Source organism: Neolamprologus brichardi, chromosome 12 (assembly GCF_056152115.1).
Source record: "Neolamprologus brichardi isolate AB-2024 chromosome 12, ASM5615211v1, whole genome shotgun sequence".
NCBI lineage: Eukaryota > Metazoa > Chordata > Actinopteri > Cichliformes > Cichlidae > Neolamprologus > Neolamprologus brichardi.
In genome coordinates, this window is record NC_142115.1 from 17,840,801 (window position 1) to 17,857,683 (window position 16,883).

Sequence of the window (16,883 nt, forward strand, 5' to 3'; positions counted from 1 at the left end):
TTTTGAGCTGAGAAGCCGAGAATGCGTGTCTCTGAAAAGTACATTGAAGCATTTGTATGCGTGCGGTGAAGCTCGCGGCAGTCCTCACCTTTGAGACCGGCTGATCTGGACCTCTGAGACCCACGCCCCTTCCAACTGGTCGTCCCATGTGCACACTTTTTTTTTTTTTGAAACATTAATGGCCCCAGCAGAGCGAGTGACTGAGTGAGTGGCTGATAACGGAGCTTGGCCGCCAGCTAGCTGTGTCCTGCGTCTGCCCCCGGTGCCCCATGCATCAAAACACCAAGGGAAGACAACACTCTGCTTGTCCTGTCCCTGAAAAGCACGACTTGACCTTATGTTCTGCAGTCCTGTCATCTTATTTACCTGCACAACTTGTACTTCAGCCTCACTCTTGTAGGGCTTGCAGACCCTCTTTTGGGGTGCTCACTTTTCAGTTGTGAATAAGCAGCGCAGAGTGATTTGAATATGACAATTAATCCTATTGTCACAAGATGCCATTTGATCTTAGACTATAAAAGTGAGGCTTGTTTTTTTGTGGTTTTTTTGTCACTTTTCAGCATGCCTGTATAAATGTCAGCATGGTATTTAGAGCCCAGGGGAGCGTTCTTCTACACATTTCGTCAGTGAGTCACGCGTGTGTGTACCGAGGTATAGAACCTGACACAGTGCTTTGTAAGGAGGTAGCACGCCGCATGTCCGTGTCTTTGGTTTCAGCCTCTGTTGTCTGACAAGATAGTTTGGCATGAGGCAGTGACATCAGTGGAAAACTTTAAGATGGGGTGGGGTGGGGTGAGGTAATGGGGTGGCAGCGAGAGGGTCCAGGATAAGACGGTCCAGTCCTGGTAGAAAGGTAGAGCAAGAGAAAGTCAGGGTGGAGGTTAGGGATGGTTTGATGTTCCGTTCCCCTGGTGCATCCTGGGAGATATTGTTTCAAGAAATTCAAAACTATCTATCAATATCTATTCAAGCCTATCTCCTCTTTCAGTTGTAAAAAGAAAATGTGAAGGGCAAGGCATGATAGGTAAATGCCAAAAAAAACTATTCAGGATCTATCACAAGCAAGGCTTTCTTTATAAGGGCCTTATAACTGTATTCGGAGCTTGTATTTGTTCTGCATTCATCTGGTATCTTTGGCCCACTTAAGTGCTGGAGGAGAATGGGCAAAAATGCAGTTAATCAACAAACTGAGATTGTTAGTTACCAGCTGGGCACATTTTTGGCAGAATTTCCTCTTTATTAAAAAAAAAAAACTTTGTCAATACAAGTCTCCAATGTAAATAATACACACAGTCACAGAGGAACACTAGAGACAGTTCTATTAAAAAAATGGGGAGGAAAAAAACATGCTGCTGTGTTAAGAGAGGCAAGCTGGCAGTGGAGCATTTTCTCTTTTTTTCCCATTCAACTAAAGAGTGCGCACACATGGCTTGGAAAAGAAACCAGGTGCAGCTCACTGGCATTAACTCACTTTCACTGTTCTAGTTTTGATTCAAACAATAGAGGAATAAGGCTGTTCTATTTTGACAGTGTTGGTCCTTGTGTGCCTGTATTACTAAAGGTGCTTGTCTTGGGCTTCACACACATACATACACAGATATATATATATATGAAGGAACAGTAAGAGAGAGGGAAAAGAGACACTTTTTGTGGTTCATGTTAAGCGCGTTATCACGATCTGTGCGCTGACTAAGTGCTTTAAGTATGGTCGAGGAAGCTATCTGTTATTTATATCACTGCTTGTTATTTGCTATGAGACTCGGTTAATTGGGCAAGACAATAACCGAGCTAGTGTTAATGTCGCTACATGGAAAACAGTTAATCTCAGCTCATTTTTAGATGAAAATAGTGTGTGTTTCTTTTGTGAAGAAGCACACATTCGGACCATCTGAAAAAAAGACAATTTAACTTGACATATGTTCCAGGATGAGACTCTGTGTGCTTTGATGTACAAGCAATAACTGACCTTCTTTACCGTTATCTGACTGAGACAGAGTATTTTCAGTTCCTTAAATGCAAGCCCAGCTTCTTTTTTTCCTTTTTCCTGGTATAGTGGATAGACTGTTACAGTCAGTGGGTGTTAAACCATTAGCAGACTTCACTTTCCTTTAATGCCATTTCCCTGAAAACTCAAAATTTTTAAAAAGGAAAGTTGTGGTGTCAAATTCCTATTTATTCTCTCATTGCAAGCGAAGCGGTTGAGGGTGGGGGATTTTTTTTTTTTTGTCATAATCAAATTCTTATAACAAGTCAGATAAAACAGCTTAGTTTGATTGTAAGTGTGCCACAAAAGTAAATTAAACATAAATCCCTCTTCTCCCTTCTTCTCTCCTTTCGCTCAGGTGACATTTACAAAGAGAAAGTTTGGTCTGATGAAGAAGGCGTATGAGCTGAGCGTGCTGTGTGACTGTGAGATTGCCCTGATCATCTTCAACAGCACCAACAAGCTGTTCCAGTATGCCAGCACAGACATGGACAAGGTCCTGCTTAAATACACTGAGTACAATGAGCCCCATGAGAGCAGGACCAACTCTGATATTGTGGAGGTAAGCTACGAGAAAACACAGACGGCACACACACGCGTGCACGCGCACAGCCACACAGGAGCGCACGCTCGGGCGCAGACATGGACGCTCATGCAAACGCACAAGCAGACAGATGGTTACAGCATTTGTGACTCATTCAGCAACCCTTACTTCTCTCTTTTAGTCTTCACACCTAACATAGTGTACAAAATAATTGCTCCCATAGTTTGTCACTTTTCCCCAAGGGTTCAGTACCACTATCAATCACTGTTAGAAAAACTTATTTTAAGACTCACAATAAGTCATTAATTTCAAGACAGCGTGTTTATTCAAATTGCCTTCTTGTGTCGCCTGCACTTTGCAGCATAAAAGAAGTAGCCTATCATTGATCTGGGCCTTTTAGACTGTCACCTGTGGTGTGTAATCACCACGCTGTGCCCTTGGTGTCTTGTCACCATTGATGTGCCTGTGAGAGGAGGATGTTGATCGGACTTGCTTTGGACACATGTCGCTAGAGTGGCTCAAGGCGATGTTAAACAGCGCTGTCAGCCAAGCCAGTAGGCAGGTAGATAAAGCAGGAAATGACGCTAGCACCCTCCTGGATCCTTAAGCTTTCAACGTGAACCTGTTATGCAACATTCACTCTGGAGCTCTGACCTCGTGGGCCACACACAAACATGAATGCAGTCATGTGAAGTTTATCCCTTTCCCCTGCTCTCTCTCTTAATTATGCTCACACTGTGCTTTGCAAATGTAAGTGTGCCTGCCCCACAAAGCAATCCTGAATGGATATTACATATATGTATATATATAAACATTAGAATCCCTGCTCTTTGTCTTTATTGTTACACAGAATCCTTAAATATATAAATCCAGATTTAATTAGACTCATTTTACTACAACATTTGCTAATTCCATACATTTGCCTGTTAACCAGAATTAAAATCCTCTTTATGTTTGATGTTTCCAATTCTACCCACCGACCAACACAATAGCACAAGTAGAATAATATGTATCCCATTTTAATTTTAGAGCAATCTATTGTGACAGTAAATACTACATAAATACTGTTTAGGACTTGGAGGTTAAGAAACGAGTCTGTCACCATATGTAATCCCCTATTTTTAAATCAATTGTTATTGTAGAATACAACTGATTCACAACACATTTTGCTTGCAAATGATAGGTCACCTGGTTATGTTCATGGAAGATACACAAAATAAATAAATAAAAACATTACTCTAACACTCTAACACAGGACAGAACAGTATGAGACTTTTTTTTCCATATGGCTGTTACTGGGCTTCATGCCCATCTAACATCAACTGGTGTTCACATTTACATGTACATATTGCCCACGTTTTCTACATGTCATGTTTGGAGTTAGCCAAAATAAATTATGTGGTAAGAAATGCTGTACTACTGTTGTACATTAAGTGCATTAGGCATTAGCTAATGATGATCTTTGTCAAACACTGTGTAGATTTATGTGTAACCACAGCTTATTTTTTAATGTTTCTAGAAATACTTATCAATTGCCGGAGTTTCATACTCCTTAATATTATGTCTTTAGTAATTTTTGCATACTTTTATCACCAGTTTGCCTCTCAGCGCAGGTGTCCTTTGCTCACCAAGTCTTTCACTCACTCTGTAGTCAGTTTATTATCCTTCCCCAGCTGAACCCATGAAGAGAGTGATGTATAACTAGTGCTTGTGACAAGAGCTCCCTGCTTTGAAGCTCTTTCTCTAACTGTCTCCATTAGAGAGCAGAGGATAGCTAACGTGTAAACAGCCATGTCAGGGGGAGATGCTAAAGAGCCTGGTGGGGGGAGAGTGCTATAAAGCACTACATATAATGTGATCCCTGGAGAACGGAAGCTCTGCCATCTCTGAGAGACTCACAGCGGGAGAAATCGACCTGAAGAGGCCTTTAGCCTGAGCTGCGGTGTGCTAAAGGGATTGGCCACAGGGTTGACACTAGCACGTTTAGCGTGGGTGGGAGGGAGGGGGGTGATGGGGGGGTACAGAGAGGGAGGGGGAACAAAGGGGAACAGCATGGTCAGATCTTTTCCTACAAGCCATGTGTGCCGACGTCAAAGCTGCAGTAACATGGGTGGCGTGTTGAGTTTTAAGTAAGGAGCAGAGCAGACTTCCTCTTGAGATGGCAGGATGATGAAAAGGAAAAGAGGAGGTTCTTAACAAGATGAGGCGCTGATTTTAAAGTGTAACAAAACAAAGCAAAAATAAAAATAAAAATCTTAAATATGAAGTCTTATATATGTCAGATTTAATTTCAAATTTGTAGAAAGCTCTTGTCTTTGCCACTATGCTCAAATGCATGCATCTCTCTTCCTCTGTTGCTGCTGTGCCTGAAGGTGTAGTGGGAGGAGAGGCAGAGGTAGGGGAGCGGAGCTCAGAGTGTGGGCGGCTGGCATAGAGGCCCGCTACATTAGCAATAAAGCTCTATGTAATTAGCATGTCTTTGGTTGATAATTAGCGTTGTTGAGAGAGTGGCACTGAGTACGTTGCACAGCCTCTCTAGCAACAGCATGTTTACAAGAGGCTGGAGGGCTTTTCTCTCTACCTCTCTCACTCTAGTCTGCCTTTCTCTTCTGTATCTATTTTCTCATTGGAGTCGCTAAGCTTTTCTTTTTTTTTTTCATTATTATTATTATATAGAATTTATGTTTGGGTCAGTGGGTTTATTTATTTGAAAGACAGAAATAGGAAATAGAAAAAAGAAAGAGAGGAGTAGTGAAGAAGGTCTGATGACTCACTGCAAAACCGTTTCATCTAGGAACGACACTTGTTCAAATATATGAGAAAGCAAAAGAACAATAAACCAAAGCTAACCCTCCTGTGAGAGAAGTGGTGAAACAAAAGAGACATCACTAATGGAAATTATGTTCACAGTGCACAGTGTCTTTTATTCTGTCTTTCTCCCATCACCCCCAACCTGCTCCTCCCTCCCTGGCTCTGACAGAGGTTTCTTCCTGTTAAAAGGGATTTTTTCCTTCCCACTGTCACCAAGTGCTTGCTCAAAGGGTTTCTTAGACTGTTTGGGCCTTTATTTCTATTATTGTAGTCTTTATCTTATAATATAAAGGCGACTTGAGGCGACTGGCGCTATATAAATAAAATTGAATGAACTGAAAGACATATACTAATCAATAGAGTAGCAATTAGAAACAAAGTGAGGATTTTTTTTGTTAGTCTTACACACTCTTCAATTTAATCCTATTTCATGTAGGACCTGTTAGCCCACTCAGACTCCAGTGACTGGATTAAATAAAAACATAATATGTAGCTCTTCCATAAAAATATGGAGAAGTCCACTTAATTAATGCTAAGTGTTCAAAAACACATCCAAGCTGATCTCTCTCTAGTAGCTCGATGAAAGCAAACACAGAGGCAGACCCTCCATCATTTGATGTCCGTGCAGGTTCCAAGTGTGCCGTCCTGGCAGGTCTACAGCACACTCTGAGTCTGGCTCCGGATAAAACAGTCAAACATGCAGATAGATTTCCTATACTCTCTGTCTGCCAGGCCAGTTTCCTGTACATGTGAACAGCATTAGAGGAGAAATGGTAAGCTGTGTTGGGAAATGACAATAGAATAGATTCATCACTCGCTTTTTCGCTGGTTTTATTCATGCTTAAGAACAATCACTTTGAGCCGTTACTGGTGATTTATATTCCGGTATGGGGGTTGTTAATTGCAATAGCACATGAAAGAGTCCTTTCTTCCCCTCCTGATGATTGCAGATCTATCCCAAACCTAAGAAGCATTGGCTGGGTCTTGCTGTGATCGAACAGCCCCAAATCCAACAACGCACTTCGGCTTTGCCAAATCCCTCTTCTACAATGTGCTTGTTTTCCCCCGCTGTTGAAACAAAGAACACAGGTTTTTGAAACAACTGAAGGGTTAGTGAGTATGTGGTGATCTGAAGATATATCGCCTCAATACCTAAAAAAAGAACCCAAAAAAACCCGCAAATGAAAAAGTGTTTGTGTGCCTGTATGCACACTTATAGCATACATGTGCTTAAACACACAAATACACTAATGTGTTTGCTGTGTAGGTGTGCTCTCACAGTGGCCTCACTGCATGGGTGTATGTGTGTGTACATACACAGTGACAATTGGCTCAAACCCTGCAGCACTAATGGCATTGTGATGACCTCAGCCAGGGTCACACGCTCCGATGCCATTGGCTCAAGCATCACATGGAATAGCACATGGCTCCTGGTACTGAAGTGACCTGCATGCTTGCCTACCTGCCAGAGGATGGCCACTGGCCAATCCCATTTCCAGCAGATTAACCTAATCTGAAAGTTCAGCTCACCCTGTAATCTTAAACAGCAGCAGCAGGGATCTGACTCCCTGCCTATCCTCAACTCTTTTTTTTTTTCACTTTCCCTCCCTCTGTCCTTACCCAGAAAAAAAAAAAAGCTATTGAATGAGAGGGGGACGGGAGGGACAGAGGGATGGATGAGTGTGAGAAGAGAAGGAGGGAGGGAAAGAGGGATGGCAGGAGGAAGGCTGGTAATTATTTCCAAAGGTCATTCTGTTAATGACTACCTGCTTGGCTAATGAGATTCAGCAAAGCTCCCTCACCATGTTTCACCCTGCGTATGTTTCACCCGTGTGCCGAGATGTGCGAGAAGCACAGGTGTGATTTCAGCCCAGTGACAGTACACTTGAGGGAGGGAGAGTGTGAGAGAGGGGGTGGTGTGTGCTGCTGGAGGGGTGTAAATGAAGAAACATAAAGAGAAAGTACATCAAGCAGGTATATGCATACCAGCTCAACGCTCAGCCATTTGGAAAGAACATCACATTACCATACATTCTACGCACTGCTTAGCCGATTTCGCCATCTCCTCAAAAAAATTACTTACTTTCTCAAGTTCTCCAAGCCAACCAGACCTGAGCTCCCTCTCTGAAGTGCTAGTATGCTCGAGTTCTGCCTCGCTCTTATGAAAATATTTTCCAGCATCTGTGCTATTCTGCGTGCTTATTTGGTTTCTAAACAGCAACGAGAACATTAGCCTTGAGCGGTTTTTCGATGCTGATCGGCTCACTGAATGGCTTCTTCTCATAGCTCTTAAAACTGTATTAATTGCTCCAACCAGAATGCAATTTATACCCTATTGCTTTTGCGTTGGTCGCCTCCAAGAGAAATAAGGCCGTCGTATCATATCTTGTGCTTTGGTTGTCCACGGTAATTGAGTGTGCAGTCATTTCGTGTTTTTTGGAAGAGGTTGCATGTGGTGTGACATGGGAAGGGGTTGTCGGCACGAGGCCTCGGTGTTTACCGGGGATGAAGCGATTGACAACAAGGCTTGTTTGTCCTGATGAGCTAAGGATTAAGTTCTGAAACTGCTTTGAGGGACTAAGTAAATTAACCTTGTGACACTGACAAGCTCGTAGTAAAGCGGTTTGTTAAAACAAAGGCTCCCGATGACAGACTGTTTACATGCTGTAGCAGGTTGTCAAAAATTCCTTGTATATGGGGTTGAGTGCATGTTAATTAACGTTGAAAAGCAGGAAAGAGAAATTGTACCACTTTCAATACTGCTTCACACATCTCTATCATCAGTGCATAATTCATATTTACAGTGTTAGCAACAATTCATCTATTCATTTACAAGAATACTGGACTAGTGTAATAGTCTGTTGCCAGATGTCTCCGGCCTCCTTTGAAATCAACAAAACACATTGCCTCTTTATTCATTCAGTTACGCAAGTTACGTCAGTTACTTTCAACCCGAAGCTTGAGATACAAAAAAATATTGATCATTAAATGTACGTACTTTCAGCTACTCCACTCCTCTAAAATGTATCGAGCTCACCACTTAACGCAACAGCCTAAAAACAACTCACCATTTTCTTTAAAATACTCATTTCTTAATAAATTCCTCAAAAAGTAGTTGCTTTCTAAAAATAGTCTACGGTGAAACTAAATATAGACGTCTAGCTGGCGGTTCTTGCTGTGAAAGAATAGAAGAATAAGACTGTCTCTGTCTCTGTCCCCCCCACCCTTGTGTTTTAAACAAGGCTGGGTGGGGGTTGTTTCTGAAACAGAGGAGTGAGTAAGCAAAGTGTCAGGATATTCATCCAGTTTCTCTCTCTCTCTCTGTTCTTGTTGATCAGTTATGAAGAGTTGCCCTCGGCGACCACATTCATAAGACCACTGGTGTGAGACCCTGAGCTGCCTACAAACATTTGGTCCTTTGAATGAAATAGTCTGTTTTATGTTTTGTTTTTTGGTGCAATTCTCTTGTTGATCCCCCGCCTCCTTCCACCAAACAGAGCCTTCCTGTCTGCTTTTCAAAAACTTTTCCATTACAGAAAAAGGAAATTAATTTCTCTGAATTGCTATCATATGTTTGGGCCGATCTGAGTACGTTTTGATCAGCAGATCTGCTTTACATACAATTGATCAGCCCGGAGAACCCATATGTCCGTGGCTTCCACCCTGCATCAAGGCACAAAGAGAACAAATTCATGCCCACCCACCCCTTTTTTGAAAAAGTGGTTAAGAACAAGATTTCAGATAATACAGTATATGTGATCCACAGGCGCGGCACTTTATTCCACATCACATACCCGCTGACCAGAAAAGCAAAAGCTAAGGCAAGAAACTACACCTCTTAGATCGCTGTCAGAGGTGTTTTTTTAAGGTCAATACTGAAACGGAAGTCTGAAGTACTCACACAACAACAAAAGGTTTTTAAAAATAGACTGTTTGAAATGTGCCAATATGTGGTCCCCGTGGTGAGGAGCAGTGAAAAAGGCAGGCCACTTCTGAGGCCACGCTGCCAAAAGGCAAGACTTTTCCACTACACACAGCCCAAAACAATTCACGCCAGCCATTAGGATGAAATGATGCCTTGTTCTTTGAAACTATTTGCGGAAAATTCAGAATAAAGATCTATTTTTACATATGGCATTCCCTTCCCTGCCTAGAGCTTCCTCTTGGCCCTACCTCCTCCACCCCCACCATGGTTACTGCTTTGGGCAGGGTGTGGAAACTCAAGGTCACTGTATAGAGGTCAGCCGGCTGGTCATTGTTACTGAAGGCCTCCCCCCGGCTCCCTTTTCCTGCTTTGGCACCACGCGATAAGAGACAGAGAGACAAAAGACGATAAGTGACGATTTGTAGTGGTTGTGGGTTTTTTTTGTTGTTGTTGTTGTTGCTAAAGGGTTGGGGGTTAGGTGGAGTTTCAAGAAATAAAAAACAGGTTGGGCGAAGGAGGCTTGAGGTTTGTTACCTGATGGTAATTTAAAAGTATGTTCATTTTTGATATGATTCATGGTGTAGTACAGTCACATGATGACTGTGGCATAAACAGGCCACGTGCAGTTTCACTGTACAAAGTATGCAAAGCTAAATTACGCGTGGAAAACACACAATTTAACCATTGCGAATCAATTTCTACGTTGCACCAGAAATACATATAGACCCGCAGTCATTTCTCTCATTTGAATAGAGAAGCGTTATTCAACTGCAGTGTAGATGGGGATGAAAGATGGCTAGGTTAAGGGCGCAGACATAAGTGCCCTCTTTATCCAGTTTCACTGAGCTGGCATTGTGTCTCATTATGTCTATCTGGCTAATTATACAGTGTGGTGACAAGTCTGAATGACCACTTTGTTCCCAGGGCCGGGATGCTGCTGTAACAAACAGTGTTGGATTCTGACATGTGCTTAGTGTGTGTCTCTTCCATATGGGAAACACTGCACCATCTGGTATTCTGATGTGTACTGGCTAGCTAAGATTGTGTGTCTGTGAGTGGGCTCTCGTCTGCAGTGGGCTCTTCTTAATAGTGATTTTAGCACATGCACCATCAAAGTGGCACAGTTTGGAGAAATGTGGAGGAACCTTGTTGCACACAGTGCCCTTTCCCTCTGTCTTCTTTTCGGCCTCTCTCACTTGCCTTAACACTTTCTCTCTGTTTGTTGCTATATATCTCACTCCCTTTTGTAATGTTGAGTAAACTCTGTAGTCTCTAGAAAGCTAATAATCACATGTTTAGGCGGTGTTATTACAGAATTTACCACCAGGGATGATGGATCCCAGGTGCCAACGTCTAGTTACTTATTACAGTGCAGCAGGGCAGCGGGGGTAAGGGGCATCAAAGCTGCTAAAGCACTGAAAGGCCAATGATGCGATAGTTTCTTAAACAGTGCATAAGGATACAGAGATAATGACTTAAAAAAAGAAGCAGGCGGGGACATTAGATGGGACATTAGGGATTAGAGGTCCTATTCCTCAGATTGGTAACCTACAAAATAAACCATCTCCCCCAAATCGCTCACACACATACACACTCCATGTAGCCATCATCCATGGGCATGCCCCTCGACATGGTCCTGGCATGTTCAAACCACGCTTCATGAAACTGTGGCCCTCTTGCCTTTGGTCTGCCATCTGCTTCCAATAAACTAAGCCAGCCTGATCCCTCTGATGTTCCCTCCACTCTGAAAGGCAGACAGAAAGGACGGGCGAGCGAGAGAGACAGCGAGCGAGGAAGAAAGACAAAAATGGGAGCAAGTTAGATTGAGCCAAACGAACCCAAAAAAAGAAAGAAAAAAAAAACAAAAGAAAGAGGAAAAAACTTAGAAGAAGAAACAAAATAAGAAGAATAAGATCACATCTCAGACATGCTATTACCTCTTCCCTGCCGCCAGGAAGACCACCCTGCTGGTGCTTATTGTGAATTGGCGCTGGGAGGTCTTAATCCACAGTAGGTCCACTTCATGACTACCTCCATCTTATTTTTGATAAGAAAGACAATGTTTCTATTCGTCTGTGCGCCCCTATGGACACAAAACCCCTTTGCTTCTCACCAATGTGACAAGAGATGGTTTTCTAAACTAGATACATACCCCAGCCTACATTGACTCCTCACACTTTGCAAAGTACGATATATACAGTCTGCTTACTGAGAATGTTTGATAGCTGGAATAAAGTAAAGCCATTTTTAATAGTGCAACAATTGCAAGGTTGGAGCCTTCTAGACAAAAGATTTCATTTGAGTGCCGTTTTATTTTAGTTTAACAGCACAGCAATCATGATTAACCATAAGTGGCGCTGTTACTGATGTTTTTATATTGCACTTGTCTATCACAGACTTGTTTCCCACCCACTGCTGAAATATGCCACAAACCCCATAAACCGGGTCCATTTATGGTGGGAAACATTCCCGCTATTATATATTATTTTCTTTCTGGGTTTAGCTTACCGTAGTGCATGTGCGCTGAAGATCACACAGTGTTGACAGAGATATAAATGGCCTGTAATACACTGGCTGTTTGGTGGAGCGCCTTTGCGCCGATGCTCCCTGTTATTGGGTTGAAGACACTGAGGAACATTCGCTGGCCTGACCGTCGCCAATAGCTATAAACACAATATTGAATGTGTCGTAGCCTTCAGCCACTGCCAGCATAACTACAGAGGGAAAATGGTCAACAATGGAGCTCTTTCCAAACACAAATCCTCAACTGCCCAGAGTCTATCAGAAATAAAGATGTACCCGTCAAGTCAACAGTGTTTGACTGAGCTTCTGTCGAGATGTGGTGGTCTTGCAGAAAATTAGGGGACTAGCGCAGAGGTGGTGAGACAGAGACAGACTGAGCAACAGACTGAGACAGAAATATGGGGGCAGAAAGACGGATTGAGGGATAGAGAGGGTGAACAGGGTGGCAGAATGCCGAGCAGACGGATCCTGGTATGGCAGGAGCTCTGGGCAGGCGTCAGCTGTCCCTAGCAGACTCCCTGGGGCCACCCGGGATTCACACCCAAATACTCTCCGCTGTTTTTCTCAGGAGCTAAATGAAGTTATCGCTCACACCCCCAACCTATGAAGTGAATATAGAGCAAGCGTTTTCCTGCAATTAAAACATTAGGGAACGGCAAGCGTGTTAGAATGTGAATCAGTTTCTTTGTAGCTCAAGCCGGCCTCGGTCTCAGCTCGGGTTACCTCCGTTAGGTTTTTACAGCGGCGTCCTGCCGTTCCTCTTACACCAGCCCCAGTCTAGGCCAGCTTAGCTGAGGGTGTAAAAACTGAAGGGTACCAATGAGACGGGCGTCTCAAGTATGTAGGACACCTTGTCTATGCTGTGCCTGCCTCACACAGGCCCTGTGAGTCAAGTCATGAGGGAGCATCATGAAGAAGGAGTTTAATTAGGAGCAAGCCTCCAAAGGGGCCAGAGAGAGAAACACAGAGCCAAGCAAGAAGACACAGCTTTTTTGCTGTCTTTGCTCCTCGCCATACTTTACATCCCACCTTCCTCGTTCTCACATTTACAGCACGAACTCTCTATAGCATTCTGCGTGACTCTTTACATCGCCGTAGCATTTTGCTGTCTTCTAACCTCCTTCCTCTCACACTTTCTCCTCATAATTTGGTGTCCCCGTTTGGCCATTTTTTTCTTGTGATTCACAACACGGCAGCAGAGGGTAATATTTAATGTGAAAAAAATGTCAGTCATCGCAAACCGGGGTAATAAAAACGCTATAAACTTAAATAATGCTCATTTATGCCAGCAGCCAAAAGATTAGCTTCTTTTTTAAGAATACAGAAAGAAAATGAAGTTACTTAGAATATTGAATAATTTTAATTTAGGCATGAGAATGTGGGGGAATTCTTTGTGCATAAAATTATTGCCACAAGTGAACTGCACCAAAGTGTTTTTGTTTAATCCTCATCCTATTACCGTATTCCCCAAAGACTCCATTTTCATGCCAAGTCTTCATTCCTGTACTCCTGTTTCTCTCAATATTACAACAGCAACCTTTTTTTTCACTGATCATTATTCTCCCCATTATTTTGAAATATAAGTCTTGGATGTGCCTTGTATAATGGTGATGTTGCTGTATAACAGACTGAAAGTTTGGAGCAGCACTCAGTGGCATATTCAAGGAGCAGATAAAGCAATGGGCTATTAGAGGAGGGTAAAACACATAGGATGGCTTGAAAGTAGGGCAGCAGGATGGTGAGGTGGAAGGCTGAAGAGGGAGAAGTCCTTCTAAGGCTACATGAGCTCTTCAGCAGTTCTGATTGGTTGCTGGGTTGTATGCTAGGCCTTTGGCAACAGGTGTGATGCCTTTAAACAGGTGGGCATAACTGAGATGAATGGCATAACATCTTTGTACTGCACCCTAAATAAACCGAGGCCTGCTGGAAAGCTAAGCCTGGGTCAGTCATGCAATACTCACGCCCTGGCTAAATGCACCTCCATAAACACACAGAGCAACTATTGCCCAACTACTGCTACACCGCCAGCTCAATTACCCCATATGGGTGTCACCTTTAACTCGGCCCCCGTTCTCCTCTCCCAGCAATGCTCCACAGCTATTCTTCCAAGAATGGAAGTAACTCTCTCATGGACTCATGTGCTGGTGGCAGTAGGTGGAAATCTATGCAAGTAGGAAGAAAAGTTGTTTTGTTTTTTCTTCTTTTTTTTTTTTTTTGTTTGTTGTTTTTTTTTTCCTTGCATGCATTCTCATGTGAGCAGAAAAAGGCCAGTGGTTCAGCTCTTGTCAGTTCGATATGATACATCGCCAAGGCCAGATTGAAACTACGCAAAAGAAATAGCAAAGTTTTACATCTCACGCCTTTGCCAAAAAAGACAGCATGCTAAACCTCTGTGCCCCTTTTGTTCTCTTGACTCATCCTCCTCAGATAGAGCAAGAGTGCCTGATTCACTGTAGGTCTATTGGAAGTCAGATCTCCTGCATCGCCTAGCGTGATTTGTTTGGTGTGATTTCCTGAAGACTGTCAAAGATGTGAGAGATGCTTTCAAATTCAGAATTCCAGATTTCCACTCCAGGGGCCAAGTGAGGATTCAGAGAGAGAAAAAGGAGAGCCAGCAAATGTTGACACACTTACAGTAGCTGCCTCGCCACGAGACGCCTCAGGAATCAAACAGTTATCACACAACACACAAAAGAAGCCCTCTAAGTTCACTAAAACCACACTCAAAACAGGCCTTTGTTGTGCTGACATGAGAGATGACTGGATTTTTATTTGTTTTCTAAGCAGGCAGATCACTCCTTGTCACTTCTGCTGCTGGTTGTGATGGAGTAGCTAGCACTCGTATCTCTTCTGTGAGTGAGTACTGACAGAGACAAACAAATGAGAGGAAGAAGTTCACCGAGATTAACTTATCTTAGCATCTATCTTCCTCCTTTCTCCTGCTCAGTCGCTCTTTCTTTTTTCTTGACTCTAACACCCACTCTCACACACCCACACAAGCACACACACACACAGACTCATTCCCCTCTTTCCCCACCCACCCACACACACACACACACACACTATACAACATATACAGAGAAGCGCACACTCTCACACACTTGATCAGCATCAAATACAAGGTGTGCTAAAGTAAATTTAATTACGTCTGTCTGATATGGAGCTTCAGATGAAAGTAGGAGAGCGCAGTGTGAAGCGATGACTGCACAGACAGGAGCAGGCCCGTGATATTCCTCCTGTAGACTAATCTCCCTTTATTAAAGCCAGGAGGAGAGAGGCAAGGGGGAGTGAGGGGGGGTGGCGTGTGGTGGAGAGGAGAAGGAGGAGGAGGAGGAGGAGGAGGTGGTGTCTTTGATGAGATCTCTCTAACTGTCAGCTACTGTACTTTTCTTCTCTGCCGCTCGGTCTTTGTCTCTCTCACTTTTGCGAGGCAAATGAACACAGCACCTATCGTTACATGCCCACTTGCTCAAGCAAACATACCCTCGTGCTATCACACACAGTAATGCGCTCTGAAACTTATCCCTGTTGTTAAGGTTGTCAACAATATCTAAAAAAGGACAGAGACAGCTACAGATACAGCCCCCCCCGCGCCAACCACCACCACCACCTCTCGTTTTCTTATTTATTCCAATGCTCTCTTTGTCTGTCTCTCTCCTCCACTGAGAGGGAGTGGTGATCGAGTGGAGAGTGTGCGTGCGCTTTTTTCCCCCTTCTTCTTTCAGCGTGCTATTTTCTGTCCACTCTAATGGGGGCAGGTGGCCATCAGGTGGCCAGAACAGAAACTGCCACATTTAATAGCGCATACACCAACACTCGTAAACTTGTGCACCTCGGCTGTATTTTAATTCTATTTCACGGCCCGCTGATAATTATGGTTGTAAAATATGTTTTACTTTTATGACTGTTCCCTTTTCTGTGCAATTATGAGGTTTTAAGGTCCCCCCTTGATTTGTCATTCTGTTATGTCTTGTTATTGAATGTGATTGAATCATTTGTGCCTTTTTTTTTCTGTGTTTAGCGGCATGTTTACTTGTTCATAAAAATAGGCTGTGTGTCCTCGCCCCATACCATCTTGTTAGAGTTCATACCGTGAGCGTTTTTTTTGTTAAAGCTTTTTTAAAAATTAAGATAATTTGTAGCAAAGATCTCATTACCCTACGCATTAAGCCAGATTTGTTCTTTGTTTTTTAATTTGATATAAAACCACATCAGTTTAAGAACTTTTCCAAAGTGTTGTTTTTTTTCAAGATGTCCTTTGATCAGACTTGCATTCGAAAATGAACCTCCTCACACTTCATTACCGTTATGTCCCTCCGAAGCTGTTCACCTGGGTTTCTCTTCCCTACCCCAAAGCCCTTCAACTATGTTGTGCAACTGCTCTGTTTGCAGACATTGAGAAAGAAGGGCCTAAACGGCTGTGACAGCCCAGATCCCGACGCAGATGACTCGGTTGGCCACAGCCCCGAGTCTGAGGACAAGTACAGGAAAATAAACGAGGACATTGATCTGATGATCAGCAGACAGAGACTGTGTGTAAGTACTTCTTGTTAAACCCAGAGCCTTCTTCTCACCTTTTCTTTCCTCTCTCTCCCTCCCCCCACATGCTTTCTGTTGCTTCATCCCTGTCATCGTCATCTGTTCCTACCGTCCATCTCTCCGTCCCTTCATGTGTGTGTCTCCCCTCCATCCTTCTCTGTGGTTGTGGGACCTGGCAGGCATTGAGCAAGAAGGAGAACAAAGGTGGCGAGAGCCCGGAGCTCGAGTCTGCGCTCATCCTCACCCCGCACACTGAGGAGAAATACAAACAGATTAACGAAGAGTTTGATCCCATGATTAAAACTCATAAGATACCTGTAAGTACTGGGTTATACTCAGCAGGCTGACAAAATGCTGACTGGCAAGTAACTGTTGCGCTAACCCAGCTAACCACCATTGTTTGGAAGCAGACTAATTACACAAAGTGAGAGTGAGAGTAAGATCGGGGTAAAATTGCACTCTGCAAAATTACAGATCTTTGAATTTTCCTGTTTACAGTAGAGGAATGGTCCTTTAATTTGACATGTCTGCAACCATAACTAGTAGGCACGTTTGCT

The 16,883-nt window shown here is 43.3% G+C and overlaps 1 protein-coding gene across 10 annotated transcripts in view; it reads left to right on the forward strand.

The window, feature by feature from the left end:
• The window catches only part of mef2cb (myocyte enhancer factor 2cb), a 69,062-nt gene that overhangs the window by 38,326 nt on the left and 13,853 nt on the right, over positions 1-16,883 (forward strand). For 4 of the 10 annotated variants that reach the window (XM_006784114.2, XM_006784113.3, XM_006784118.2 and 1 more), the window contains exons 4-5: positions 2,343-2,546; positions 16,180-16,323. In XM_006784114.2, the coding sequence (XP_006784177.1) occupies positions 2,343-2,546; positions 16,180-16,323 (348 nt within the window). Of the gene's footprint in view, positions 1-2,342; positions 2,547-16,179; positions 16,324-16,505; positions 16,644-16,883 lie in introns of all 10 variants that reach the window. The other 6 variants (XM_006784111.3, XM_006784112.3, XM_035905238.2 and 3 more) reach the window with 2 other exon arrangements.